The following is a 27,851-nucleotide window of genomic DNA, read 5'->3' as shown; positions in this document are numbered from 1 at the left end:
ATCAGAATAATGCCACTAACTGTACCCTACACAAACTTACTTCCACAAGATACAAAAAAAGAAAATGGTTAATGAATACAGAAAGTCATTCTGTCACTTGAACATACACTGTATGTACAGAGAATCGACCCAGCATCATTGACAACTTTATTGATGAGTTCTCCTCTGAGAAGTGTGATGTTTCTAGCTTTGTCACCTGTTCAAAACATTCAGTAATGAACTCATATCATAGTTATCAGTTAGACATACTTTATTTAAAAATGGCAGTAACTCAAGTTTTTCTAGTGATAGAAACTATAAAATGGAAACATGAGATCTGAGTCTAATAGTAAACATAATGATATCTATACCTTAAGATGTAAAATATCTGGCATTAGAAAACATGGCAAAGAAAAAAAAAAAGGTTGCAAAGTAAAATTACAAGTAGTTTGACTGTGGTAAATTTGTAGTAGTAGTGATATACATTTCATTATTTTCTTACCGAAAAAATACCAAAAGAAAATCATTAAAACATTTTATGCAAAAATCCTTTAAAAAAATATTAAAAATATAAAGTAAGGTAAATGCTTTCCAGTCCTACTACTCTCAATAGAATAAGCACATGGTTGGTAGTGGATGACTCAGAGCAGTACTTTGTCCATTATTTTGTGCCGCTACTCTGAATATTCTTCTGTAGGTTTTACTTTTATCTTCTGCTTGTAGCCTCCATTTTTCTTTCTTTAATTCTGCTGCTCTGGGTTCAACATCCCTTCTGCAGCCAGATACTGTAAACAGTTCAGCCTTTTAACATCTCCTTTCACTCATTAAAACATAAAAATAAATGTTTTTTTTAAAATGTGTAAAAAGAACCTCCCAGCCTGGCTGGTCTAGTCTTGGGGGGGGGGGGGCACCATTAAGACACTGAAGAGATGGGGTCGAGAGTCTGGTATGGGGGGCACCATTAAGACACTGAAGAGATGGGGTTGAGAGGAGAGCCCATCTGTGTCAGCACTTTATCCAGCCACTGCAGAGGGCCGTGAAGGTGCACTTCTATCCAACAGGGGGTGCTGGTGACATCTTGTCTGTGATACTCAGCTCCCCAGCCCTGTTGGGGGGGAGCGAGAGAGAGAAAGTTAAAGCTGGGTCATATTCAGAAAATGGTCAAAAAAAGTAATGAAAAAGCAAATTTGTCCAATCAGAAATGCTTGTAAATCAATGGACAAGATCATAAAGCAGTGAACTGTACATAGTACTGAAACTAATATAATTGTTGAATCATAAATGTAATTGTATATCACCTTTACAAAGCTCATGCGGATGGTGCACATCTTGGTCAGTTCGTAGACAGCCTCAAAGCCATGGTTCACAGACTGGGCCAGTAGCTGAGCAAATTCCTGGTTGTTAAAGATCTTCAGACTGCAGCCACTAGGGATCTTACACACCGTGGTGGGGTGGAAACCATGGTGGTAGTTACAGTTTCGGCTCTGAACGAAGATACTGGTGTCACTCAGACACTCTGCATACACCTCACCTCCTACATAGTACAGGTGGACGCCTGAGAGAGGGAGAGAAAAAAGAAAAATGCTTGTGTTTCTAGCTCCAACAGCGCAGTAATACCTAATGCTTGTGTTTCTAGCTCCATCAGCGCAGTAATACCTAATGCTTGTGTTTCTAGCTCCAACAGCGCAGTAATACCTAATGCTTGTGTTTCTAGCTCCAACAGCGCAGTAATACCTAATACTTGTGTTTCTAGCTCCATCAGCGCAGTAATACCTAATACTTGTGTTTCTAGCTCCATCAGCGCAGTAATACCTAATGCTTGTGTTTCTAGCTCCATCAGCGCAGTAATACCTAATGCTTGTGTTTCTAGCTCCATCAGCGCAGTAATACCTAATGCTTGTGTTTCTAGCTCCAACAGCGCAGTAATACATAATGCTTGTGTTTCTAGCTCCATCAGCGCAGTAATACATAATGCTTGTGTTTCTAGCTCCATCAGCGCAGTAATACCTAATACTTGTGTTTCTAGCGCCAACAGCGCAGTAATACCTAATACTTGTGTTTCTAGCTCCATCAGCGCAGTAATACCTAATACTTGTGTTTCTAGCTCCATCAGCGCAGTAATACCTAATGCTTGTGTTTCTAGCTCCATCAGCGCAGTAATACCTAATGCTTGTGTTTCTAGCTCCATCAGCGCAGTAATACCTAATGCTTGTGTTTCTAGCTCCAACAGTACAGTAATACCTAATGCTTGTGTTTCTAGCTCCATCAGCGCAGTAATACCTAATGCTTGTGTTTCTAGCTCCATCAGCGCAGTAATACCTAATGCTTGTGTTTCTAGCTCCATCAGCGCAGTAATACCTAATGCTTGTTTCTAGCTCCAACAGTGCAGTAATATCTAATGCTTGTGTTTCTAGCTCCAACAGTAATACATAATGCTTGTGTTTCTAGCTCCAAAAGTGCAGTAATACCTAGCAAATAAACACAACCCAGAATACAAAATTAATTTTTAAAAATGCACGTTTTAGTTGAATATCATGCATGTGTCACCATTCTGTCTCCACACTCTCTAAACCTCTCATCTAATTTCAATCTTCACAACCTCTTCAACTAATCTCAATGTGTTTATTCTCACCTTTGCCAATGTGGCGGCGTGTGTTCTCTATGGTCGAGTTGCGGTTGACGTTGGAGAGCAACCCCAGGCAGAAGCGGTTCTTGTTGTTGGAGGGGTCGGTGAAGCCGTCCACCAGAACACTGGTAGAAGAGGCATGGTAGGCCTCACCCACTCTGTTGTTCAACTCATAGTACACAATACTGCACCAGTGGCTCGGTTCCTCATACTCCACTGGCTGCACATCTACAGGGACAAGGTGGAGCAGAGGGTCAACTCATAGTACACAATTCTAGACCAGTGGCTCGGGTTCCTCATACTCCACATCTACAGGGATCCTTCTTTGTTGTAAAGGGAAATGGATGCGTAATCTTGAAATTTATAATTTAAAATTTGATCAATTCATGAATGATGTGGTGCATTTGTAGTACCCATAGTTCCCTTTCAGTCAGTCAACTTCGGTACAACATACTATGGGGAGTCACACTTGTGACAATCACACCTGACGAGGCCAATGAAATCTGTGCCTCACTGGGAGACAAGCCTTCCACAGGTGATAAACGTGAGGCTTGGATTCATTCCTTCAATTATTCAGCTCATCACCTTGGTGTGAACGCTACTTAAAACTGGAAAACGAGACAGTCTTACGTTGCGCCAACTAAACGGTCCCTTAGTGGTATATTCTCATTCTAAAAAGGAATAAGTTCCAAGATGTTATGTCTCTTATACATGTTCCTACGGCCTCTCCTGGTATAAGCTGCTATTGGTCTGGTGTCAAGTTCACCAGTGTCGCCATATTTGAGTTACCTTTCATTTAGGATAATGGCGAAGACGGTATGTAGAAAGTTGAGCTGTACGCCATTTTGGGATATAACATGTTATAATCCTTTATAATTGTCTCGTCTAACTGTATAAAGTTCCTTATGAATGTATATGGATCAAACTCTCTCAGTATCATGATGTTAACTACTTGGCGCTAAACATGTATTCTGAACGCTTACTCTGCTAGCTAACGTGGCGTCAAATGGCTAACGTTGCCAGGAACGGTCAAGACAAAGTTGTATTTTCATGTACAGGAGCTGGAGAAAGGTAGATTCATAATAATCTGAATCTAACACCTACCTTCTGGGCTTTATTGCAGCAGGTTGCCTAGTGGTTAGAGCGTTGGACTAGTAACCGGAAGGTTGCAAGATCGAATCCCCGAGCTGACAAGATAAAAATCTGTCGTTCTGCCCCTGAACAAGGCAGTTAACCCACTGTTCCTAGGCCGTCATTGAAAATAAGATTCTGTTCTTAACTGTCTTGCCAAGTTAAATAAAGGTAAAATACTACAAAAATTATAATAATTGCCAGGTATGTTGTAATTTATTTATGTGGTGAAAATATATTTTTACAATGGCATCTCTGAAGTTAGCTGATTGGTTGTATTTTAAGCCTTGGTTCACGTTACTGTAAAATACAACATGTGTTCTCGTGATGTGCATTCTTTGTAAAACTATACGATAACATTGTGTTATTATAGCCATGTTGGTCTATCATTTATGACTATGGTGAAGACCGAGCTAGAGGAATGTAAATTCATAACCTGAACACCTTTGCGTTTTATTGCCAGACTAATAAAACAGGGCACTCGTCTGAACTCAATGATCATGTGTGCACATCAGTCCTGCAAAGTAGTGACAGTGAAGAATCAAGGGGTGACACTAATAAGCCGGGTACGGGTTTGCAACACTCACGTTTGTCGTCTTGTATGTCTCGGCGCTCAAGCTGCCGCTCAAGCTGCCCTCGGCCAATCAGTTTGTGCGCGAGACTAGGGGAATGCTGGCACTGTTCCCCTACTAGTCCGCAACGCAGGTTCTCTTGTCAATTGTGGAGCTTTTTTTTTAGGGGGCTTGGTGTTCCCGATACGGACTTCCTCTCCCGAGTGTCCGTACCTCAGCTGAGTCTAAGTTGAGGGACGCGGAAATTGTTTGGGTCGGTCTGGTCGAATGTCTCCCGGCTCCTGTATGCTCTGTCTCCGGTTATGGGTCGGTCTGGTCGAATGTCTCCCGGCTCCTGTATGCTCTGTCTCCGGTTATGGGTCGGTCTGGTCGAATGTCTCCCGGCTCCTGTATGCTCAGTCTCCGGTTATGGGTCGGTCTGGTCGAATGTCTCCCGGCTCCTGTATGCTCTGTCTCCGGTTATGGGTCGGTCTGGTCGAATGTCTCCCGGCTCCTGTATGCTCTGTCTCCGGTTATGGGTCGGTCTGGTCGAATGTCTCCCGGCTCCTGTATGCTCTGTCTCCGGTTATGGGTCGGTCTGGTCGAATGTCTCCCGGCTCCTGTATGCTCTGTCTCCGGTTATGGGTCGGTCTGGTCGAATGTCTCCCGGCTCCTGTATGCTCTGTCTCCGGTTACAGGTCGGTCTGGTCGAATGTCTCCCGGCTCCTGTATGCTCTGTCTCCGGTTACGGGGAAGTATTCGAAGAGAGAGGGCGACCAGGTTCATGTGTTTGCCTTGGTTAAGCACCGCTTGACTCTCCTTCCCAGAAGGGTCCAGGTCCCACCTTGGTGATCCGGTCTTACGTAGACTTGAGACCAAGCTAGCTAACAAGCGCTGCATATCGTGCTAGCCAGGTTTGCCAACTTGCCGAGGCAAGCTAGCTACTGCTGCTAGCTATTCCAGCTTCCTAACGGTGGAATTGCGTTGATAGCTCGCTTGTTTAGTATACGTAGCTAGCGTTAAATCGCTTGGTTATTCTAAAAACGGAACATGCTGCTGTCAAAGAACACTGCTAGCCTAGAAGCCTTATCATGGCTAACATAACATCATACATAACGTCCGGCGAATGCAGCTCATTGTCTTTCCCCCGGCGTTATGGCAATCACATTTCTATTTCCTTGAGTTGGAGGGAGTGGGGCTTGCGTGCACCTCCAATGAGGAAGCAGCCGCCGAGCGCTTGGCTCAGGTAACCCCCCTGGAGCGAGGGGCCTTAGCAAGGGTCTGAGCCCCTCCACAAAAGCTTTACAGTAACATCAATGCCCCCATGTTTGGTTCCGGCCAAACGGGGTGCTACGTCAGCCATTGCCAGAGCCCCGTGTACATAGATGAGGTAAAGCAGATATTGTAGAGGTAAAGTGGTCAATGGAACGTAGACATTGTAACAGGCCCCACAAATGTGGTTACTTAAGTCCGATTTGGCTGCATAACATTTAGAATAGAGGTGTGCAGAAATGGCCATACTCATTTTCATAATCATATCTGGAAATTTAAAGTTGATAGTTGGATAGGATGATAGTTGTGATAAATACATTAAAAAAAACAAGTGTTTTAATATGCGTTTTAAGTCGATTTTTTGGCAAAATACCTCTGCACAATCTCACTGCCAAATAGCTGCAGATTATGAGCAGCGCGCAAAGGTGTGTGCTCTCAATTTGCAGCGGGCAGCCAAATTTGTCGGATTAAACATTAATCTTGTTTTCCTACCCTTGCCCTGCTTATTAGATATTATGCACATCGATAGCTTGATAGCAAACGTCCTCGCCATGTGATGTATCACAGTAGCAGGCAGCAGTAATCTAACTGATCAGACCGAAAACAGAGGAAAAGTGATAGGGGTGTAATTATGACGCAAGTGGAGATGGAGAAATACAGCGTCACTCTATCCAATCAGAGCAGCAGGATCAACGTACAGCCCACCCTTCTCTTTACAGACAGGTAAACTAGCCAGTTGAGTTAATTAGACCACGTAAAACCTTACGACTGACTGACTTGAAAGTCGTTTTTGTAATTATCAGTGATATTAATCGGATCCAGAAAATTGCCCATATCCGTTACAAGACTTGTTTTGTCCAACTACGCAGCACACCCCCTAATGTAGTAGTAGTCCCCTTTCAGGTTTAGAAGTGGCTGCTAAATGCCAATTCCCGTTCGTATAAGGTAATTAGCATAGCTAGCATTCAGAAATCGGTGGTGTTTTTTTAGAAACTAATGCAGTTGATTGGTGATCACATGAACATGTATTGGTCTTGACATCCATACAAGCATTATACTCCGATTTTTACTTCAAAAGTGTGACATACATGTAAACAATACCCTAAATGTAGGTTAGTTTTGCTGGGGGGCAATGAGGAGACACTGGATATTTCCCCCCACACGTTTCCATGGCAATTCCATTGTTTTGGTCCAGTTCGATTGACCTCTTTACTGCATCTATAAGGGGTCTGACTTCATCCAGGCTATACAGTCTCACGTTTGAAAACTTGTCCATGTTTATCCCCTAAAAGTGTAAGCTGTTGGGGGGGGCTGTCCCTTTTCCAGCTGGGTTACAATACTGCACATTTTAGAGTGGCCTTTTATTGTCCCCCAGCACAAGGTGCACCTATGTAATAATCCAGCTGTTTAATCATCTTCTTGACATGCCACACCTGTCAGGTGGATGGATTAGCTTGGCAAAGGTGAAATGCACAGGGATGTAAACAAATTTTTGAAAAATCAGCTTTTAGTGTGTATGGAACATTACTGGCATCTTTTATTTTAGCTCATGAAACCAACCCTTTACATTCTGGGTTTATATTATTGATCAGTATAGATCCTACAACCGAAGTCACGAGAGTGTGACTCCCCGTAGTATGTTGTACCTCATTTCCCTCCTTCAGGGAACAGTAAGATTTCAGTTTGTATTGACTGCTATGTGATCAGGTCAACGCTGACAATTAGGATAAATCAGTTCCAATGAATGGAGGAGGATGTCTGAAAAGCAGGAATTCCTGATTGCTTAAGGTGGAGAAAAAAAATTAAAAAAAATCATAACGTGTAAAAGTTGAAGGTCAGACTCCTCACCCCCACTAGGCATGTTCCTGGGCACGCTGCTGCTGGTCTCCATGGACCCCTCCTGTCCCATCTGCTCGTCAGGGGGCATGTAAGCCGGGGGTGGGGTATCAGCTGGAGGAAAAACACCACAATGGACGGATAGTTAGGAGACCAGATGCTGCTGATGACAAATGGCTGTCCACACACACACACACACACACACACACAGAGAGGACGGACACATATACACACACACGGACAGACAACTCCCAAGAGGAGTTAAACCCCATCCACCACCACAGGATCTTTCTCTACCCGGAAACAGGTGTAGGGTTTCACACACATCCGCCACATGGAACACTAATGTATGAACAGTCCCATAAGTGTTGTATTACACAACCACTGATGAGGACAGAAATTGAGAAACGTTTCAAGTGGGGTGTGGGTGGGGACTGTTGGTAATGTTTTCTAATGAGAAGACTGGTCTTCCTACAGACCAGACACCAGTGACTCCGTCAATAAAAAAAAAAAGTGGTCAGATGAAGCAGATGCTAAGCTACAGGTCTGTTTTGCTAGCACAGACTGGAATATGTTCTGGGATTCTTCCGATGGCATTGAGGACTACGCCATATCAGTCACTGGCTTTATCAATAAGTGCATCGAGGATGTCGTCCCCACAGTGACCGTACGTACATACTCCAACCAGAAGCCATGGATTATAGCCAACATCCGCACTGAGCTAAAGGCTAGAGATGCCGCTTTCAAGGAGCGGGACTCTAACCCGGAAACTTAAGAAATCCCGCTACGCCCGCCGACGAACCATCAAACAGGCAAAGCGCCAATACAGGACTAAGAGCGAATTGTACTACACAGGTTACGACTCTCGTCAGATGTGGCAGGGCTTGCAAACCATTACAGACTACAAAGGGAAGCACAGTCAAGAGCTGCCCAGTGACACGAGCCTACCAGACGAGCTAAACTACTTCTATGCTTGCTCCAAGGCAAATAACACTGAAACATGCATGAGAGCACCAACTGTTCCGGATGACTGTGGTCATGCTATCCGCAGGGCCAGATGGATTACCAGGACATGTACTCCAAGAATGCGCTGACCAACTGGCAAGTGTCTTCACTGACATTTACAACCTCTCCCTGTCCGATTCTGTAATACCAACATGTTTAATGCAGACCGCCATAGCGTTCTTGGACACAGGGAGTAAGGTAACCTGCCTAAATGACTACTGACCCATAGCACTCCCGTCTGTAGCCATGAAGTGCTTTGAAAGGCTGGTCATGGCTCACATCAACACCATTAACCCAGAAACCCTAGACCCACTCCAATTTGCATACCGCCCTAACAGATCCACAGATGATGCAATCTCTATTGCACTCCACACTGCCCTTTCCCACCTGGACAAAATGGGCACCTATGTGAGAATGCTGTTCATTGACTACAGCTCAGAGTTAAACACCATAGTGCCCTCAAAGCTCATCAATAAGCTAAGGACCTTGGGACATACATCTCCCTCTGCATATCCGCCAGGCTGATCCTCAACACAGGAGCCCCTCGGGGGTGCGTGCGCAGTCCCCTTCTGTACTCCCTGTTCACTCATGACTCCAACACCATCATTAAGTTTGCCGTTGACAACAGCGGAAGGCCTGATCACCGACGAGACAGCCTATAGGGAGGAGGTCAGAGACCTGGCCGTGTGGTGCCAGGACAACAACATCTCCCTCAACGTGATCAAGACAAAGGAGATGATTGTGGACTACAGGAAAAGGAGGATCGAGCACGCCCCCATTCTCATCGACGGGGCTGTAGTGGAGCACGTTGAGAGCTTCAAGTTCCTTGGTGTCCACATCACCAAACTAACATGGTCCAAGCACACCAAAACAGTTGTGAAGAGAGCATGACAAAACCTATTCCCCCTCAGGAGATTAAAAAGATTTGTCATGGGTCCCCAGATCCTCCAAAAGGTTCTACAGCTGCACCATCGAGAGCATCCTGACTGGTTGCATCACTGCCTGGTATGGCAACTGCTCGGCATCTGACCATAAGGCGCTACAGAGGGTAGTGCGTAAGGCCCAGTACATCACTGGGGCCAAGCTTCCTGCCATCCTGGACCTCTATACCAGGCGGTGTCAGAGGAAGGCCCCAGAATTGTCATAGACTCCAGCCACCCTAGACATAGACCGTTCTCTCTGCTACTGCACGGCAAGCGGTACCGGAGCGTCAAGTCTAGGTCCAAGAGGCTTCTAAACAGCTTCTACCCCCAAGCCATAAGACTCCTGAACATCTAATCAAATGGCTACCCAGACTATTTGCATTGCCCCCCACCCACTCTTTTACGCCACTGCTACTCTTATCTATGCATAGTCACTTTAATATCTCTACCTACATGTACACATTACCTCAACTAACCGGTGCCCCCCGCACATTTGACTCTGTACCGGTACCCCCTGTATATAGTCTCGCTATTGTTATTTTACTGCTCTTTAATTACTTGTTCCTTTTATTTCTTATTCGTATATTTTAAATGACATTGTTGATTAGGGGCTTGTAAGTAAGACTCTCACTTGAAGGACTACACCTGTTGTATTCAGTGCATGTGACAAATAACATTTTATTTGGAATTAGAAAAAAATATAAAAATGTAACAAATAATTAAACAGCAGTAAAATAACAAGCGAGGCTATATAAAAAGGGTACCGGTACAGAGTCAATGTGCGGGGGCACCGGTTAGTCGAGGTAATATGTACATGTAGGTAGAGTTAAAATGACTATGCATAGATAATAAACAGAGAGTAGCAGCAGTGTAAAAGAAGGGTCTGGGTAGCACATAGAAGTGACAGCACTAGCACTGCAGTGACTCAACCCTGGGGGTAATTTACCACAATTTAAAAAACACAAAAAGCTATTTTTCCTGCTGCCATTATGCCTGACTACAGCGGCTCATGCATCTTTTCATCAGCAAATCTCACTGGCTGGGGATAGATACACATCAGAATAGGAGCTATGTTGGGCCCAGCGTTGGGCACACTGACTGACACTCAACCAGATGCCGGTCTTTGTTACACTCTTTAGTTGGCATTTTGATTGTTCCCCCTGGCTGTCAGAGGACCCTGGTTTGTATCATGGACTTATCATCACAAACTGTTAGAAATCACACCAAATTGTCCTCCACTAATTTCTATTTACATTCTCACAGAGGTCAAAGGGAGTGTGAGACTAGGTGACGTGTACAAGTGTGAATACATGACATAAGCTAACAGCATATTATGTCGTAATAGCAGCCATGCTAACTGACTATCAATAAACACATAGGTGCATGATATATGATAGGAGTGTATACTGACATCTACCTGGAAGCTGGAAGGGGCTGGAGGGCCCGGAGCTGGCAGGAGAGTTGGGGTAGGTGCCCACCCCTCCGCTGGAGGCTGGGGAGGGAGGGTAGGGGGAGTTGGGGGAGATCGGGAAGGAGGTGACGCTGCCCCCGCTGTGCTGCTGGAAGGACTCTGGGAAGGTGGCGTTCAGGGGCATGTGGGGCTCGTTGTGAGTCATGTTCCTGAACTGGACCAGGAGGCTGTGTTGGGGGTTGAACTCACTGTGGCGAGGCACCAACACCGGAGGCAGCACTGGTAGAGAAGAAATGTAAAAAATATACACTGCTCAAAAAAATAAAGGGAACACTAAAATAACACATCCTAGATCGGAATGAATGAACTATTCTTATTAAATACTTTTTTCTTTACAAAGTTGAATGTGCTGACAACAAAATCACACAAAAATTATCAATGGAAATCAAATTTATCAACCCATGGAGGTCTGGATTTGGAGTCACACACACAATTAAAGTGGAAAACCACACTACAGGCTGATCCAACTTTGATGTAATGTCCTTAAAACAAGTCAAAATGAGGCTCAGTAGTGTGTGTGGCCTCCACGTGCCTGTATGACCTCCCTACAATGCCTGGGCATGCTCCTGATGAGGTGGCGGATGGTCTCCTGAGGGATCTCCTCCCAGACCTGGACTAAAGCATCCGCCAACTCCTGGACAGTCTGTGGTGCAACGTGGCGTTGGTGGATGGAGCGAGACATGATGTCCCAGATGTGCTCAATTGGATTCAGGTCTGGGGAACGGGCGGGCCAGTCCATAGCATCAATGCCTTCCTCTTGCAGGAACTGCTGACACACTCCAGCCACATGAGGTCTAGCATTGTCTTGCATAAGGAGGAACCCAGGGCCAACCGCACCAGCATATGGTCTCACAAGGGGTCTGAGGATCTCATCTCGGTACCTAATGGCAGTCAGGCTACCTCTGGCGAGCCCATGGAGGGCTGTGCGGCCCCCCAAAGAAATGCCACCCCACACCATGACTGACCCACCGCCAAACCGGTCATGCTGGAAGATGTTGCAGGCAGCAGAACGTTCTCCACGGCGTCTCCAGACTGTCACATGTGCTCAGTGTGAACCTGCTTTCATCTATGAAGAGCACAGGGCGCCAGTGGCGAATTTGCCAATCTTGGTGTTCTCTGGCAAATGCCAAACGTCCTGCACGGTGTTGGGCTGTAAGCACAACCCCCACCTGTGGACGTCGGGCCCTCATACCACCCTCATGGAGTCTGTTTCTGACCGTTTGAGCAGACACATGCACATTTGTGGCCTGCTGGAGGTCATTTTGCAGGGCTCTGGCAGTGCTCCTCCTTGCACAAAGGCGGAGGTAGCGGTCCTGCTGCTGGGTTGTTGACCTCCTACGGCCTCCTCCACGTCTCCTGATGTACTGGCCTGTCTCCTGGTAGCGTTTCCATGCTCTGGACACTACGCTGACAGACACAGCAAACCTTCTTGCCACAGCTCGCATTGATGTGCCATCCTGGATGAGCTGCACTACCTGAGCCACTTGTGTGGGTTGTAGACTCCGTCTCATGCTACCACTAGAGTGAAAGCACCGCCAGCATTCAAAAGTGACCAAAACATCAGCCAGGAAGCATAGGAACTGAGAAGTGGTCTGTGGTCACCACCTGCAGAACCACTCCTTTATTGGGGGTGTCTTGCTAATTGCCTATAATTTCCACCTGTTGTCTATTCCATTTGCACAACAGCATGTGAAATTTATTGTCAATCAGTGTTGCTTCCTAAGTGGACAGTTTGATTTCACAGAAGTGTGATTGACTTGGAGTTACATTGTGTTGTTTAAGTGTTCCCTTTATTTTTTTGAGCAGTGTATATACACATTGGGATTGAAGAGACTTTAAAAAATAAACCTTGAGACACTGTACAGTATTTCATCTGAAACCAGTGAAAACATAGGTACTACACATTAATGAAGAAATGTCGTCATTTGGGACTGTTGTGCATTTCAACTTAAAGGACTTGCATCTATCTAGCCTTCACATTTGAATGAAAGTGCTTTCAATACCAGTTCTCTTCTTGTTTCCCATTACATTCAACAACAACAAAAACATACTATATGACGCAGATCCTATTGATCAGGTCATTTTGAAAGTCCTTGTCCTGTGCTCTGCTCCTCCCCCTCACTGACTGACAGCTCTTCATTAACCAATTCAAAGGTAGATATCACGTCACTCGCGAGGAGACAAGAGAACACATTTATCTCTAAGGACGCAGCCAGAATGTCCCATATTGTTTTGATGAAAATCACCTTGAGGCATATTTATTGGAAACTCTAATCTATATAGTATGAATAGTCCGTACTCTCCTTCACTTAAACGGTAACTTAAGACAGATGAGCCTTACTGTGTCCTACGCATTTCTTGTTGAAAGACGTGGACAACAGCCACAAATTAATCACACGTATAGGCTAAGGTCTTGCAATGCATTAGATTGAGTCGATACTGTAATAGGAACGAAAACAAGATGTACCTGGGCTCTCGACTCTCTTGTAGTGGTAGGGGTTAATGCAGACCTCCTTCTGCTTGGAGCCGAAGGGGTAGTCACACACCTCCAGAGGTTTGAGCTCGTGGTGAGACTGTAGGTCGGGCCACCTCCACACTCTGCAGTAGATAACGTGGGGGAGACCTTTACGATGGGATACCTGGAGACGACCGTCCAGAGACCGAGGGATGGTCACACACTTACCTGGCAGGGCAGGAGATGGAGAGACGGGTTTTAGGAAAGGGGAGAAAATATCTGGACCAAGTATTATGATGATCTCTCTCTTAGTCATCTAGAATACTCTATGATCCAGAGAGAGACACACAGTCTGCCTCACACACACCTGGCCTGAAATTGACAAAGTATGACACCGCACACACACAGTACACTACAGACAGACAGGGTCACTCACTGGGTTGCCCTGGGCTGCTGAGGGCTTTCTCCAGGTCCTCCATGGCTCCCTTCTTCTTCTTCAGTTTCTTGACCAGGGCGTCAACAGCCTTCTCAGCCCATTTCTCCTCCTCGTCCCCCTGCTTCCACCCCAGCAGACGCTTCACAGCTGGACTGGTGAAGGAGAACAGGCTGGACATAGAGGTCATGGTGCTGCTGTCCGGGGTGAGAAGGAGTGGAGGGAGAGAGAAATGTACCAGGAAGTTAGGGGATTGACGAGTCCTCTTCTTGGATTGTGTACAACAGGGAGAGAGAGTGTGTTTGGGGAAGGGGAGTGTAGAGAGGAGGCTTAGCCTTGCACACCAAGGACAGGAAATAGAGGCAGGACGCAGGCAGGACACAGCTGCTGCTGCTCAGGAAAGGAAAGCCTGCCGTGAGGTGGGATGTACCCTGGAGCTGGGTCACAACCAACCCCACTGAGGGGAGTGCAGTTTGGGGAACAAGTTCAGCTGAGATCAGGCCTCTGGGACACAACAGCCCAGAGGATTTACAAACGTAGCTAGTCAATAGGCAGGCATAAATAGGAAAAGGACCTATTATCTCCCTCCTCTTCTCCCTCTCTTGTTCTGTCTCTCTGGTTAGGTCCGTACCATATGATGAGGTGGCTACAGCCTGGGTAAAGGTCTAGTGTGGAACCTGGAGGGGGAAAAGAAGAGAAGCTGTGTTAGAAATATATTCCACAACAGAATCCTCAGGTCAGGTGACATCTAAGGCCGGGGCGATACCAGTATCACCATACTCCTTAGTATCGTGGCAAGGAAACAAAACACTTAGCGGATTTGACTTGTTTAGGAAAACAGCCCTAATGTTGGAAACAAAAGTCATGCGGTTTTGTCATTTACCACCCTATAGCAGACAATAATTCACATACAGCAGCTTCTTAAGGACCAAAGAGTTGGTTGACCAAGATTTTTTTAGTTGAGTAGTGGCAAGTATTTAAGCAATAAGGCACGAGGGGGTGTGGTATATAGGCAATTTACCACGGCTAAGGGGTGTTCTTAGACAACGCAATGTGGAGTGCCTGGACACAGCCCTTAGCCATGGTATATTGGCCATATACCACAACCCCCCCCCCCCCCCCCCGAGGTGCCTTATTGCTGTTATAAACTGGTTACCAACGTAATTAGAGCAGTACAAATACATGTGTCAAAACCCGTGGTATACAGTCTGATAAATCACGGCTGTCAGCATTCAGGGCTCGAACCACCCAGTTTATAAATAAAAATAATTTATGGCACACGAGATGCCTGTCTGAGCGGACTAGTCCATAGTGGAGGCCGCGGGGATGGCACACCAGTATCACATTTACCATCATTTCTAATCTACAATGTTTGTTTGGTTACGGTAAATTCTGTTAATACATTCAATATATTATTACAGTCTTACATTGTTGGAGTGGACACGTTGTTCGCAGAGCGCACAACCTAGGCTACACTTGTGAGGAAGGTTTTGGTTTATTTCATTCCATTTATGACTTGTTAATTTAGTAATCGTCTTTTGTTTGGAGCGCTCCTGTCAATCTTGAGTAAGGACGTGCACCTGATTAGGCCTACTTCTATGCCTATCGGCTACCTGGCCTGCGTGCAAATGTAGGCCTATAAAAATGTGCCATTTATGGATCTGATCGTATTTCTGGATTGGCTTAGCGCACCACCATTAACGAGTTGTGGAGCTTCTCAAAGTAGTGTTTTCTTTACCTCAAAACAGCAAGTAAACTAAGTCCGTCTCTACATCCATTGAGAATGACAATAGTTCCTTAACGTAGCCTATTTGACAAGTCTTTCCAGCTCTCTCATCTTCGATGACCACTCAGCATTGAAAGGGGAAAAAATGTTTACACCGGATCAGAGCGTGACGTCATAAAAATCGGCCTACCTGATTACTTCTTATCCCTTGCACAAATATCCTACAGCTGTGTCTGTCTGGGGCACACTGGTGTTAATAGTTCATACAATGTTTCAAGTTCCTTGAAGACAGGCCATGGGTGGCCAAGGTGATTTATAGGATATTTCTTTTTTCCCTTCTTTTTTAAAATCAGGCTCTTTTCTACCTGTGAGCTGCAATGTTTTTATTTGTTGGCTTTATGTAGGCTACTTTTACCTATTGCCAATGTAACAGGGTTATATTGGTGATTCCCCTTGCCACTTTATTGTTAAGCCAATGGGTTTTTGGTTTTAGTTTTGTCTTGCCTTCACCTACTCAACATGGCATCTTATTGGCTGGTTTGCGTAGCTTGCTTAGGAGGGAGGATGTTTCAGTTAGAATCGTCCCAGTGAACAAGCACCAAACCAGCGGTAAGTTGTTGGTTGCAAAGCACTGTACATCAAAAGTGATTTTTATACTCCCAAGTGATGATTTAAGTGTACAATTTATATAAATGTGTTTGTAAATGTTATTCGAACATCACACATAAGATGCAGTGTTTTTTGGAGAATATTGGTTGTGCATTTTGGTTGTAAAGAATTCCCGCCAGTACTAGCTAGCAACTTACTGTGTCTGGTGGGGGGGGGGTTCATATATTTTGTACAGTGCGTGAGTGCAGAGTTGGATGGTGAGCCGTGCATTGCATGACGTGCAATTTTGTGCTGTTCCTATCAGGTACATTGTTAAAGATATTATATTGTATATTGTAATTGTATTATTTTGGTAACTATATGGCCCAGTGAACAAGCACCAAACCAGCGTGCGTGAGTGCAGAGTTGGATGGTGAGCCGTGCATTGCATGACGTGCAATTTTGTGCTGTTCCTATCAGAATAAATCTCCATGACTGGTGCTACACTTTGGAGTTCGTGTCGAGGATTGATTGTACACAACGCAAGAAGAGTACTGTTACAGTGGTGCCGTGACCGTTCTTCTGGATCGGATCATCCTTCGCTGGATTTCCATCTCAGAACTTCGCCGTGGTTGCCGTTGAAGAACCAGATAAGACGTTGCTGGTGCAGTATAGTGCGATATCGCATTTCGCCACAAGAGGGCGCCACCAACGTTTTATTATCGAAATTGATGATTTCTCTGGCTGAGACACTTCACAGATAAACTATATAACTTTTGTGTTACTTGTTTATTTGCAATTCAAATGTATATCTGATATAAGTAGGGTGAGTTTTACCTGTGTACTAGATATAGGTTAGATTTTGACGTGAGGTTAAAGAAAGAAATATATATATGCATTTTTTTTTGCTAGTTACATTTTTATTAGTTTGTTGATTTCCCATTGTTAAAATGGAAGGTGTTGGGAGAGGTAGGGGTTTCCTGTCATTTAATCTGTCACCATCTGTTGGTAGGGGTTCAGGCAAAATTCCAGTTGCTTCTACACCTATGCCTAAACTGGAGGGTTTTGGGAGTTTTGATGATAGTGTGCCCATGGAAACGCCCAAGGATGTGTATGACAGAGTTTTGCCAAATACAGGGAGTGGGGAGGTCTCCATGGATTTCATAGCAGACATAGTACAGCAGATTGGTCATTCCATTGGGGAGAACATTGCCTCCTGTTTGGAGTCAAAGGCAATTGTTGGACATGTTGGGGACAATGTTATGGGGAATGCATGCAGCTCTAGGGGTTTGGATGTGTCAGGCCTGAACCTGGTATTGAAGTCTGATATCAGGGAACCGGTGTACTTTCGGGGGGATGGCTCTGAAAAGTGCACAGTGCATGAGTGGGAGGATATGGTCATGGTTTACATGCGTAAGAGGGGCGTATCTGTGATGGACCAAGCTGTTGAGGTTATGGGTAGGCTTATGGGAAGGGCCCGTGATGTTGTTAAAGTGGGCATACGCAGCAATCCCTCTGTTGATTTATCTAAAGGCCCGAGTCCCATCTTTGACATACTGAAACAACATTTTAGTGACACTGCTTTTTCAAGCATGCCCCTCGCTGACTTTTATGCCACATTACCTCTGACTGATGAACAACCATTTGAATATTGGCTCAGACTGAACAGGGCTATGGAGGTTGCTGAAGATTGTCTAAAGAGTCAGAAAAAAAGTGTTGAAGACCCATCTCGTGAGCTCACAGTCATGTTCATCAGACACTGCCCTAACGCTGAACTGTCCCTTATCTTTAAGTGCAAGCCATTACAGCAGTGGACTGCTGCAGATGTTCATGAGAGGCTGGATGAATACAGGAGGGAGCAGAGGTACTCTCACTTATCTAAGGTGACCCCAGCCATCACAACAATGAAGCAGGAAGTTGGTGCTGTCATGCCGATCACCATGCCTGCTGTGAGGCCCATCATGGAAGTACCCAATACGTTGCCTTACCCAGCCCAGACTATTCAGGGCTCAGCTGAGCCGATGGAACGTATCCTTGCAATGCTGGAGCGTGTGCTGGAGCAGAGACCACAACAGTCTGACCATAGGTTCCAAAAAGGGAATAGGAGCAAAGTGAAGTCTAATGGGCCATGTAACGTGTGCGGGGATGCTGGACATGATACTTACTTTCACTGCAGGGCCAATCACCTCTGCTTTCTTTGTCATGTAGCTGGCCACGCACGCTCTCAGTGCCCCAAGGCCGCAGCTCTGAGCACAGCTGGTGGAGTCCCTACAGTAACCACTGCTCAGCTCCCGGAAAACTAGTAGGCCTGCATGTAGAAGGGGAGAGTGTTGGGCCTTTTGTAGAGTCCCCATCGGTGAGAGCTGTTGATTTGGAGTCTGTATATAAAAGTGTTTGTGACGAAATGGAGACTGAGAAGAGTATCATAATGCAGAACACACAGAGGCTTTCTGCACATGATGATTTATTTTATGCCAAGGTGTTAATAGGAGGAGAAGTGGAAGTGAGAGCTATGCTTGACAGTGGATCCATGGCTTGTACCTTGAGCTCTAGGGTCTTACCTGAACTGTTGCGTGCAGGAGTGTTGAAAAGTCCATCATTGAGTCCTACAGAGGTAGTCTTGGTTGGTTGTGGTGGGTTGAAGACGAGGCCTTTGGGAGTATGTGAGCTGGAGATGGAGGTGTACGGATGTAGAGTTGCCGTGCCTACACTGGTGGTTGAAGGCCAGAGTGATGACCTCATCTTGGGCAGCAATCTCCTAAAGCACTTGATTCGCCACCTGAAGACGGATGGAGATCTCTGGAAGAGGGTTTATACTCCTGTGTGTGACGGGGGTGAGGAGAGCAAGCTAATCAATATGATGGCTAATGTGGAGAGATGGAGAGACGGTGAAGTACCTGACAAAGTTGGAACTGTGAGACTAAAAGGGGCTGTGACTCTAGAGCCTATGCAGGAGCACTTAGTCTGGGGCAGACTACGAAAAACTCAGAATCTATCAGCGGGCAGTGCTGTTCTCATTGAGCCCAGCAGTTCAAGGTCAACACCAAGGTCAATACTGGTAGGGAGGACAGTAGCTCTATTGCGGGGGGATGGGTGGCTCCCTGTTAAGAGTGATAAACCCTTCTCAGAAGACAGTGACTTTGAGACGAAACGCCACTCTAGCCGATGTCTTTCCTTGCATGGCTCTAGAGGACTTTGACTGTTCGTGTGTGAATGATGATTCATCAGCAGCTTTGCAGCAGCAAGTGCAGAGAACGGCTGATATACTCACTGACTGCCAAGATGACTTGACACTGACTGATGACGGTTCCAGCCAACTTCACGATACTGACGGACCTGACAGTTCAAGCGATCCTGAGGTATTACGTGACTTAGGTTTGACTGATATTGATGTCAACTCCTGTCAAGCGTCTCCTGCTGGTAAGAAGAAACTCATCCAACTCATAGCTGAGTACCAGTCTATTTTTTCCAGGCACAAGTTGGATTGTGGAAAAGCTTCCGGATGTCTTCACCGCATTCACCTGAGTGATGAGAAACCCTTTCGGATGCCCTACCGACGCCTTTCACCAAATCATTATGAGAAGCTCAAACAAGCATTGAATGAGATGGAAGAACGTGAAATCATAAGGAAGTCTAGTAGTGAGTTCGCCTCTCCCCTTGTCCTTGTATGGAAGAAGTCTGGAGACCTGAGACTCTGTACTGATTTTCGTTTGCTCAATGCTCGCACCATCAAAGACGCCCACCCACTCCCTCACCAGGCTGACGCACTGGCTGCTTTAGGTGGAAATGCCTTTTTCTCGACAATGGACCTTACCTCTGGCTACTACAATGTGGAAGTGCATGAGGATGACCGGAGATTCACAGCTTTTACGTCGCCATTTGGATTGTACGAATACAATCGTATGCCACAGGGGTTATGTAATAGTCCTGCAACCTTTATGAGGATGATGCTAAACATCTTTGGGGATCAGAACTTTCTTAGCCTGCTGTGTTACCTTGACGATGTCTTGGTCTATGCGCCCACTGAAGATCTGGCTATACAGCGCCTGGAAATGGTTTTTGAGCGTCTCAAGGCTCACAACCTGAAGTTGGCGCCAAAAAAGTGTAACTTTCTGCAGAGGTCTGTGAAGTTTCTGGGGCATATCATTAGTGCGGATGGTGTAGCTACAGACCCTGAGAAGGTGAAGGCCAGTACAGGAGTAACAGAAGCTGATCTGATGGAAGATGGAACTGACATTCCATCTCAGAAGAAGTTGAGGTCATTCCTTGGGATGGTGGTGTATTATCAACAGTTCATTGAAGGTTGCTCGACCATTGCAAAGCCTCTCTTTGGATTGACTACTGGACACAAGGCTCCACGCTGGAAAAAGAAGCAACGCTCACCTGTCAGGAAGTTGACGGCTGCCGACTGGACAACAGAATGCAGACAGGCCTTATTCCAGCTAAAGCAAGCCTTACTGGACCAGGTTTTGTTGGCCCACCCCAACTTCGAAAAACCCTTTCTACTCTCGGTGGATGCGTCCAGCAATGGCTTAGGTGCTGTGCTGTCCCAGGTGCAGGAACAGGGAGCTACAGCGAGACCTATAGCCTTCGCGAGCAAGTCCCTCAGTTATGCGCAGTCGAGGTATCCTGCGCACAGGCTCGAGTTCTTTGCCATGAAATGGGCTATCTGTGACAAGTTCCACCACTGGCTACGGGGGCAGCACTTCACGGTATGGACGGATAATAATCCCTTGACATACATTCTGACCAAAGCAAAGCTTGATGCTTGTGAACAGAGATGGGTCGCCAAGCTGGCACCGTACGAGTTTGACATCAAGTACATCCCTGGAAAAATAAATGTTGTTGCAGATGTTTTGAGCAGAGAGCCCTTCGTACGACCCAGTGCACTCCATCGCCTGACAAGGGTTCCGTACGAGACCTTACTAGCTGAAGCCGACGCTGTGCGCACAGACAGAGTGCAAGATGTGTTTCGCTGGTCCAGCCACCCCTTTGACAAAGCCTCTGACTCCAACGAAGTGGTCATTAGCTGCCAGGCTACTGTTGACCCCCCATCTGGTGCTTTATCAAGACATGAAGTTGCAGCTGTTCTTCACTCACACAGGTGCTGGGGGGGTGAAGTGGGCTCACATGCACTGCTGTTGCCACAGCTTCCACAAGCTGTTATGCCATCAGAGCAGACCGATGTCGATGTTCTGCCACACAACCTTCTGATGAGTAAGCAGCGTGATGACAATGTGATCAGCAGTGATCTTCTTTGTGGAGAGGGGGAGAAGACCATCCCGGAGAGAGCGTGCCCATGAGAGTGTTGAGGTTTTGTGTCTTCTCAGAAGTTGGGACAAGTTGACCATGAAGATGGGTGTACTGTATCGTGTTTCAAAGAATGTGGTTACAAAGAGGAAAACGTATTTGTATGTGGTTCCAGCCTCCATGAAAGCAATGGTGTTGAAGGGTGTCCATGATGAAGCTGGTCACCAGGGCCAACAGAGAACAGTCTACCTGACAAGACAGAGGTTCTTCTGGCATGGCCTGGAGAGGGAGGTAAAAGCATATGTGAAGTGCTGCAGGAGATGCGTCGTGAGCAAGACTCCTGAACCGGAAGCAAGAGCTCCTCTTGAGAGCATAATAACAACTGAGCCTCTTGAACTAGTGTGCATAGACTTCTGGTCTGCAGAAGATTCTTCAAACAAGTCCTTGGATGTGCTCGTTGTTACTGACCACTTTACCAAATTGGCTCATGCCTTCTTGTGTCCGAACCAGTCTGCTAAGTCAGTAGCTCATCAGTTGTGGAACAACTATTTCTGTGTCTACGGGATGCCTCGCCGTATACACTCAGACCAGGGAGCCAACTTTGAGAGCGCTTTAATAGCTGAACTGTTGAGTGTTGCAGGTGTTCAGAAGTCTCACACCACACCGTACCATCCGATGGGGAACGGGTCCTGCGAAAGGATGAATAGGACGTTGGGAAACATGATCCGGGCCCTGCCAACGAGAGCAAAGCACAGATGGCCTCAGGCGCTGAAGTCCCTCACATTTGCGTACAATTGTACAATCCACGAGACCACAGGCTTTGCCCCTTTCCTGCTAATGTTTGGGAGGACGCCAAGACTGCCTGTTGACATAGTCTTTGGCTCTGTCATAGAGAACCCAGAAGTTGTCGACTATGACCAGTTTGTTCAGTCTTTGAGGAGAGATCTGAAAGAAGCCATGAATACAGCACAGGCATCTGCAGCGAAGCAGTTGAAGAGGCATGCTGACCTTTATGACAGAAGAGTCAGAGGAGCACCAGTGGAGATTGGGGATCGAGTGTTACTGGCTAACAAGGGGGAGCGGGGAAAGCGGAAGCTCGCTGACCGTTGGGAGGATACTGTCTACCTTGTCACTGGATTGAATGCTGACAGTCACACTTTTAAGATTCAGAACAGCTCCACTGGACGGGAGAAGACGGTACATCGCAACCTGATAATGCCAGTCAACTTCCTTCCTCTTCCCTATGCTGCTGTTGATGAGGGAACAGACATGTCTGGATTAACAGAGTCTGAGGGCATGAATGACAGCCTTGTGGTCTCAGCTGCCATGGACACTGCAGTGGATGATGATGCTGAGTACAGAACAAGAGTGTGGGTGTCAGAATTGCCTTCTGAAGGAACAGGTGACACAAGCCTGGAGGGTGATGTGCGATCCTTGGATGCTCGGGATATTCCACCTTTGGATTCTGTGGAAGATATACTGCAGCTGGAAGGTCTGCCTCGATCAGAGAGTCTTCAAGAATCTGACCGAGACCGTAACAGTGTAGTGAGTGAGCTAATTGACCAGTCTTCTTATGATATCCGTACTGACCTACCAAACTCGGACAATTCCTTAACTGATCAGTTACAGACGGACTGTGTTGACAGACCCACTGTTGCAACAGTACACAACACTGTTACCCCTTATGCAGTTGAAGGTAGTCGGGGTCGTATTAGGTCAAGGGCAGGAAGACTATTTAAACCAGTGTCAAGACTGATTGAGATTATGAATCAGCAGACAGTTAGCTCTTGAAGGTTAAATATGTGAATAGAGGGTCAATGGTATTGACATCTTTTATTTGTTTTGCTTTTACATCATTGTGACCATGATTAGAGGTTGCAAGCTGGTAATGTGACGGATATGATCAACTCTCTTATGGTAGTTTATTTTATTACTTGGATGTTTTAAAGTCACTGAGTGTACTTAACATGTAACAGGCATGTTTACCTATGAGGGCTAAGGGGATTGATCAACCGCTTTTCACTCTAATTCTCAAGGAGAATAGTCTAATGACTGGAATATTTAGTGACTGATTTAAAGCAGGGTCTGCATCCTTGATATACACAGCTTTACCTTTTAGTTTCTCTATTAGGTAGTATAAAAATATCTCCATTTTTTTTCTCTGGATTATTCTGTACATATGTTGAGTGTTTCTGTATCTGGTATGTTTGCACAGTGCTGTTTTGTATTTTTATTATTTTTCTTTGCAAGTGGAATTCAGTAGGGGGGAGTGTAACAGGGTTATATTGGTGATTCCCCTTGCCACTTTATTGTTAAGCCAATGGGTTTTTGGTTTTAGTTTTGTCTTGCCTTCACCTACTCAACATGGCATCTTATTGGCTGGTTTGCGTAGCTTGCTTACGAGGGAGGATGTTTCAGTTAGAATCGTCCCAGTGAACAAGCACCAAACCAGCGGTAAGTTGTTGGTTGCAAAGCACTGTACATCAAAAGTGATTTTTATACTCCCAAGTGATGATTTAAGTGTACAATTTATATAAATGTGTTTGTAAATGTTATTCGAACATCACACATAAGATGCAGTGTTTTTTGGAGAATATTGGTTGTGCATTTTGGTTGTAAAGAATTCCCGCCAGTACTAGCTAGCAACTTACTGTGTCTGGTGGGGGGGGGTTCATATATTTTGTACAGTGCGTGAGTGCAGAGTTGGATGGTGAGCCGTGCATTGCATGACGTGCAATTTTGTGCTGTTCCTATCAGAATAAATCTCCATGACTGGTGCTACACTTTGGAGTTCGTGTCGAGGATTGATTGTACACAACGCAAGAAGAGTACTGTTACACCAATGGCAACATAAGTTACATTTAAATAGAATTTTGATTAACCACATGCTATTGATTTTGAGCTATGAAGACTATTATAAATTAAACTGTTCCACGAAAATGTGCATATGAAAATCGTAACTGACAGACCAGCGAAAATGGTACGTCAACTTGGCACTCCAAATAGAAAAAGGTTGCCGACCACTGGTGTAGCCTATTAACGGCAACTGCAGGAGCATAAAGGCAGAATCTGCAAAGGCCAGCAGCAGCAGAAGGGTCGGGAACAGGCTTATTTGCTATATTGATCTCTGGCTCCCTCGTCAGTAATTTGCGTCTTCATTTTTAAAATCGCGGTGCTTAAAGCATCAGACTTGCTCAGTAGCCTACATGTACTTGATTTTATTCAAACATAGGGTGTGTCTATATATGGTAAAAAAAAAAAAAAATATTGGTCGAATCGATTGGTTAAAAGAACAGACGCCTCTCGGTCAACCAAGATTTTACTTTTTAGTCTGGGACAGCCATACTGGGTGAACAGAGACAGAAAGAAGACAGAAAATGCAGGCATTGCCGCACAGCTGTTGACAAACAGCCCTAGCAGAGAGGATGTGAGGTCACTGAAAGCTCCCTTCTCATCATATCCCTCCCTTACGGCACACAGCTGTCCAACAACACCAGACAGTTTAGAGCTTCATGTTCCATTGTTACAATAGAGGGAAAAAAGCAGTAGTGGAGTCCTATAGGCAATGAAATATACCCTACACTTTCAGTCACCACAGAGGAAAAAATTGTGAGCTTTGCATGTGTGATGAAGTGAGATGGCAGGGAATACAATGACAACTAAATGTAGCAGATACTAGCTAGGCTATTCACTGACTCTCTAAAGATCCATGCAGGTGTGTCGTTTCATCCATGACTGTATGGATAACTAGGTTATAGGTAGGTAAGCAAGCTCTCTGGACACAGCCCGTCTAAATAATCGGCTGGTTTCTGTGAGGCTGTAATGCCAAGTGAGCGACGACAGCAATACAATAACATTAACGACAGGAAACGAGGTGCACAGAGTCCAGTGACTGATAACATCACTTCACACCTAAGTCTTTTCCTGCCTGGCTATCCTGTAGCAACAACACAAACAGTGTCTGGATGAAGAGTCTGACCGTCACCATGGGTACCAGGTTTTTGAGAGTGCCTCACTTTGAATAACCATTGGGCAGAACAGAATCTTGTTAAGATGAAGCTGAGAAGTTCAGCGAAATGTATAGCAACATTCAACAGACTGAGAAAATAATACAGAACGTTGAGACAATTCTGACATGGCATGCTCTGGCTACACGGTGAAAGTGAAGGGCGAAACAAAGGATGGTTCAGGTAACTAAGCATGAGATGTCTCCCCATCCCCACCCAAGGAGATACTCAAGAGAATATTGCCTAATTGCCTGATCATTTATCTGACACCAGACACCCACACTATCCCGGAGGTCTGACATCATCATTACTGCAGGATGACAAATCAAAATGCCTGAATACTGGATTAAACTGGGTGGCAACACCTCAACTACGGGGTTGAATACATTATCTAGTGACTTTCATCTTGTGTATCTTTTTTAAAACACATTATTCAAAGCTTGTTAAGGTACTTGACCCATAATCACAACCATTATACCACTGAAGCTTGAAATCAACACAACATGTCCCGATTCCCTAGAATACACCTTTGTCGACGTAGCCAGTTACATTGAACACTGTGACAAAGTAGTTAACTTCCAAGGTAGACAATAACTGTACTTGCTAGCTAAGCATGACATGTTAACTAGTAAGTATACAATTTGATGAAATACACATAGCTAGCTAGCCATGTGTATTTCGTGTCAGAGATATATATCAATAATTACGCATGTAGCTAACGTTAAGTGATTATGGCTAAGACTGGAAAATATTCATTTTCATCCATTTCGCTAATTTTGCTATCTTTAGCTAGTTGGTTAAACTTAGCCAAGTAGCTACCGTTAGCTAGCTCAACACGCTACAAGTTAATTAAGTTAGCCAGTTGGTTATCGAGTTGAACCGAATTGATGTTACAATCAAAGTTGTTCGTGTGGTTTTACATGGCTGACGTTAACACGTCCTATTTTGACCACAAATATCGTCTTTATCCCCCCCATTCTAGCTAACTAGCTACGTTCTCCTCCACCATTCCAGAGATAACTTTTTCAATCACTTCTCTAGCTAGCTAGTTACACCCCACCCTCTCTGGAAAAGTACCCAAGCCTAGCTTTACTGATTAAAACTTGGTAATTGTGTAGCCTACCCATGGAAACATGCTTATCTAGTGGATAAGCTATCATTTCATCGCATACCTTTCAAGAACTGAGGCAGGCTGGTCGCTTCCTTAGTACTTTTCTCTATTTAAAGCCGTTTTTTTTGTGTGACTTTTTTTCCCCCCCAAAGCCTTTCCCAAACTCTCCCCGACTCCTCTGTCCAAGCGTCAAGTAGACTGGGAGGCGGAGCGCATATCCCTCCGCTAAATGAGAGATGTTACTCTCAAATGTTCTTGATCATCGGTTTCTTCTATTTTACACTTTGTCACGAGTCTTCTTCAAATGAGGGCTATTCCATGTTAACAGAGTGATGCTGATACATTTTAAAGTGAAAAATCTGAGTATGTCAAACAAAAGCCAACGATTGCAACCATACAACTCTATGTAAAATGATTACTTTTAAACAATTTCCACAGAACATTCTACAAAAACACATTTACTTGAAGAACAGTGCAGATGCAAAGTTTGGTAACAGAATGACGGTTTGTGCTGTTTGTGCTGTCATTCTGTTACCAAACGTTGGATCTGCACTGCTCGTCAAGTAAATAATAATAATTATTATTTATTACATTTGTAAAACACTTTTCATTATACAGAATAATCTCAAAGTGCATAAAATAAAAACATTTAACCAAATAGAATACAATAAAAATGTGTTTAAAAAAAAATGTTCTGTCTAAATAATTAAAAGCAGTCCTTGTGCATAGAATTGTAATGATTTGTTTAACTTCGCAATGATTTGTCTTTATTGGACATACATTTTAAAATGAAAAATCTGAGTCTCACCATCACTCTGTTCCTGTGGAATTGCCCATGAGCAGTTTGTGTAAAGAAATATATTGTAAAGAAAAATTATCATAATCGTACATCAGCAGATTCTGTGGTCCACTGAATCAGACAATACAGGACTGTCTCGCCAGCACAGACTGGAATATGTTCTGGGATTCATCCAATAACATTGAGTTTACCACATCAGTCACCGGCTTCTTCAATAAGTGCATCGATGACATCATCCCCACAGTGACTGTACGTACATACCTCAACCAGAAGCCAATGAATTACAGGCAACATCCGCACTGAGCTAAACGCTAGAGCTGATCCTTTCAAGGAGCCGGACACTAATTCAGACGTTTATAAGAAGTCTCACTATGGCCTCCGACGAGCCATCAAAACAGGCAAAGCATCAATCCAAGACTAAGACTGAATACACCGACTCTGACAATCACGTGTGTTCCCTCTCCAGCCTCTAGGTCACCAGGCTGCTCGTTATGGCGCACACCTGTCACCATCGTTACGTACACCTGCGAGTCAGACTCACCTGGACTCCATCACCTCCTTGATTACCTGCCCTATATATGTCACTCCCTTTGGTTCCTTCCCCAGGCATCATTGTTTCTGTTTCAGTTTCCTGTCTGTGTGTTGTTTGTGTTTATTATATTATGCACTTCCTGACTCCCAGTGCACT

The 27,851-nt window shown here is 45.1% G+C and overlaps 1 protein-coding gene across 14 annotated transcripts; it reads right to left on the bottom strand.

Annotated features, from left to right (window-relative positions):
- Positions 1–232: 232 nt before the first annotated feature.
- LOC139574819 (mothers against decapentaplegic homolog 5-like) lies at positions 233–27,617 on the bottom strand. Of its 14 annotated transcripts, none has more exons than XM_071399745.1 (10): positions 26,426–26,584; positions 18,162–18,815; positions 14,257–14,359; positions 13,686–13,879; positions 13,262–13,477; positions 10,735–11,013; positions 7,408–7,509; positions 2,612–2,833; positions 1,278–1,534; positions 233–1,084 (listed from the first exon to the last, which is right to left on the bottom strand). In XM_071399745.1, the coding sequence occupies exons 4-10, from the start codon at positions 13,870–13,872 to the stop codon at positions 941–943; spliced, it is 1,407 nt and encodes a 468-aa protein (XP_071255846.1). In that variant the 5' UTR covers positions 13,873–13,879; positions 14,257–14,359; positions 18,162–18,815; positions 26,426–26,584; the 3' UTR covers positions 233–940. The 14 variants fall into 14 exon arrangements, with proteins under 14 accessions (XP_071255846.1, XP_071255842.1, XP_071255847.1 ...); XM_071399741.1 differs by having other exon boundaries at positions 13,686–14,359; positions 18,162–18,304; positions 18,558–18,815; XM_071399746.1 differs by lacking the exons at positions 18,162–18,815; positions 26,426–26,584 and adding an exon at positions 27,425–27,617.
- Positions 27,618–27,851: the final 234 nt, after the last annotated feature.

Source organism: Salvelinus alpinus, chromosome 4 (assembly GCF_045679555.1).
Source record: "Salvelinus alpinus chromosome 4, SLU_Salpinus.1, whole genome shotgun sequence".
NCBI lineage: Eukaryota > Metazoa > Chordata > Actinopteri > Salmoniformes > Salmonidae > Salvelinus > Salvelinus alpinus.
This window is presented reverse-complemented; position numbering and strand designations above follow the sequence as displayed.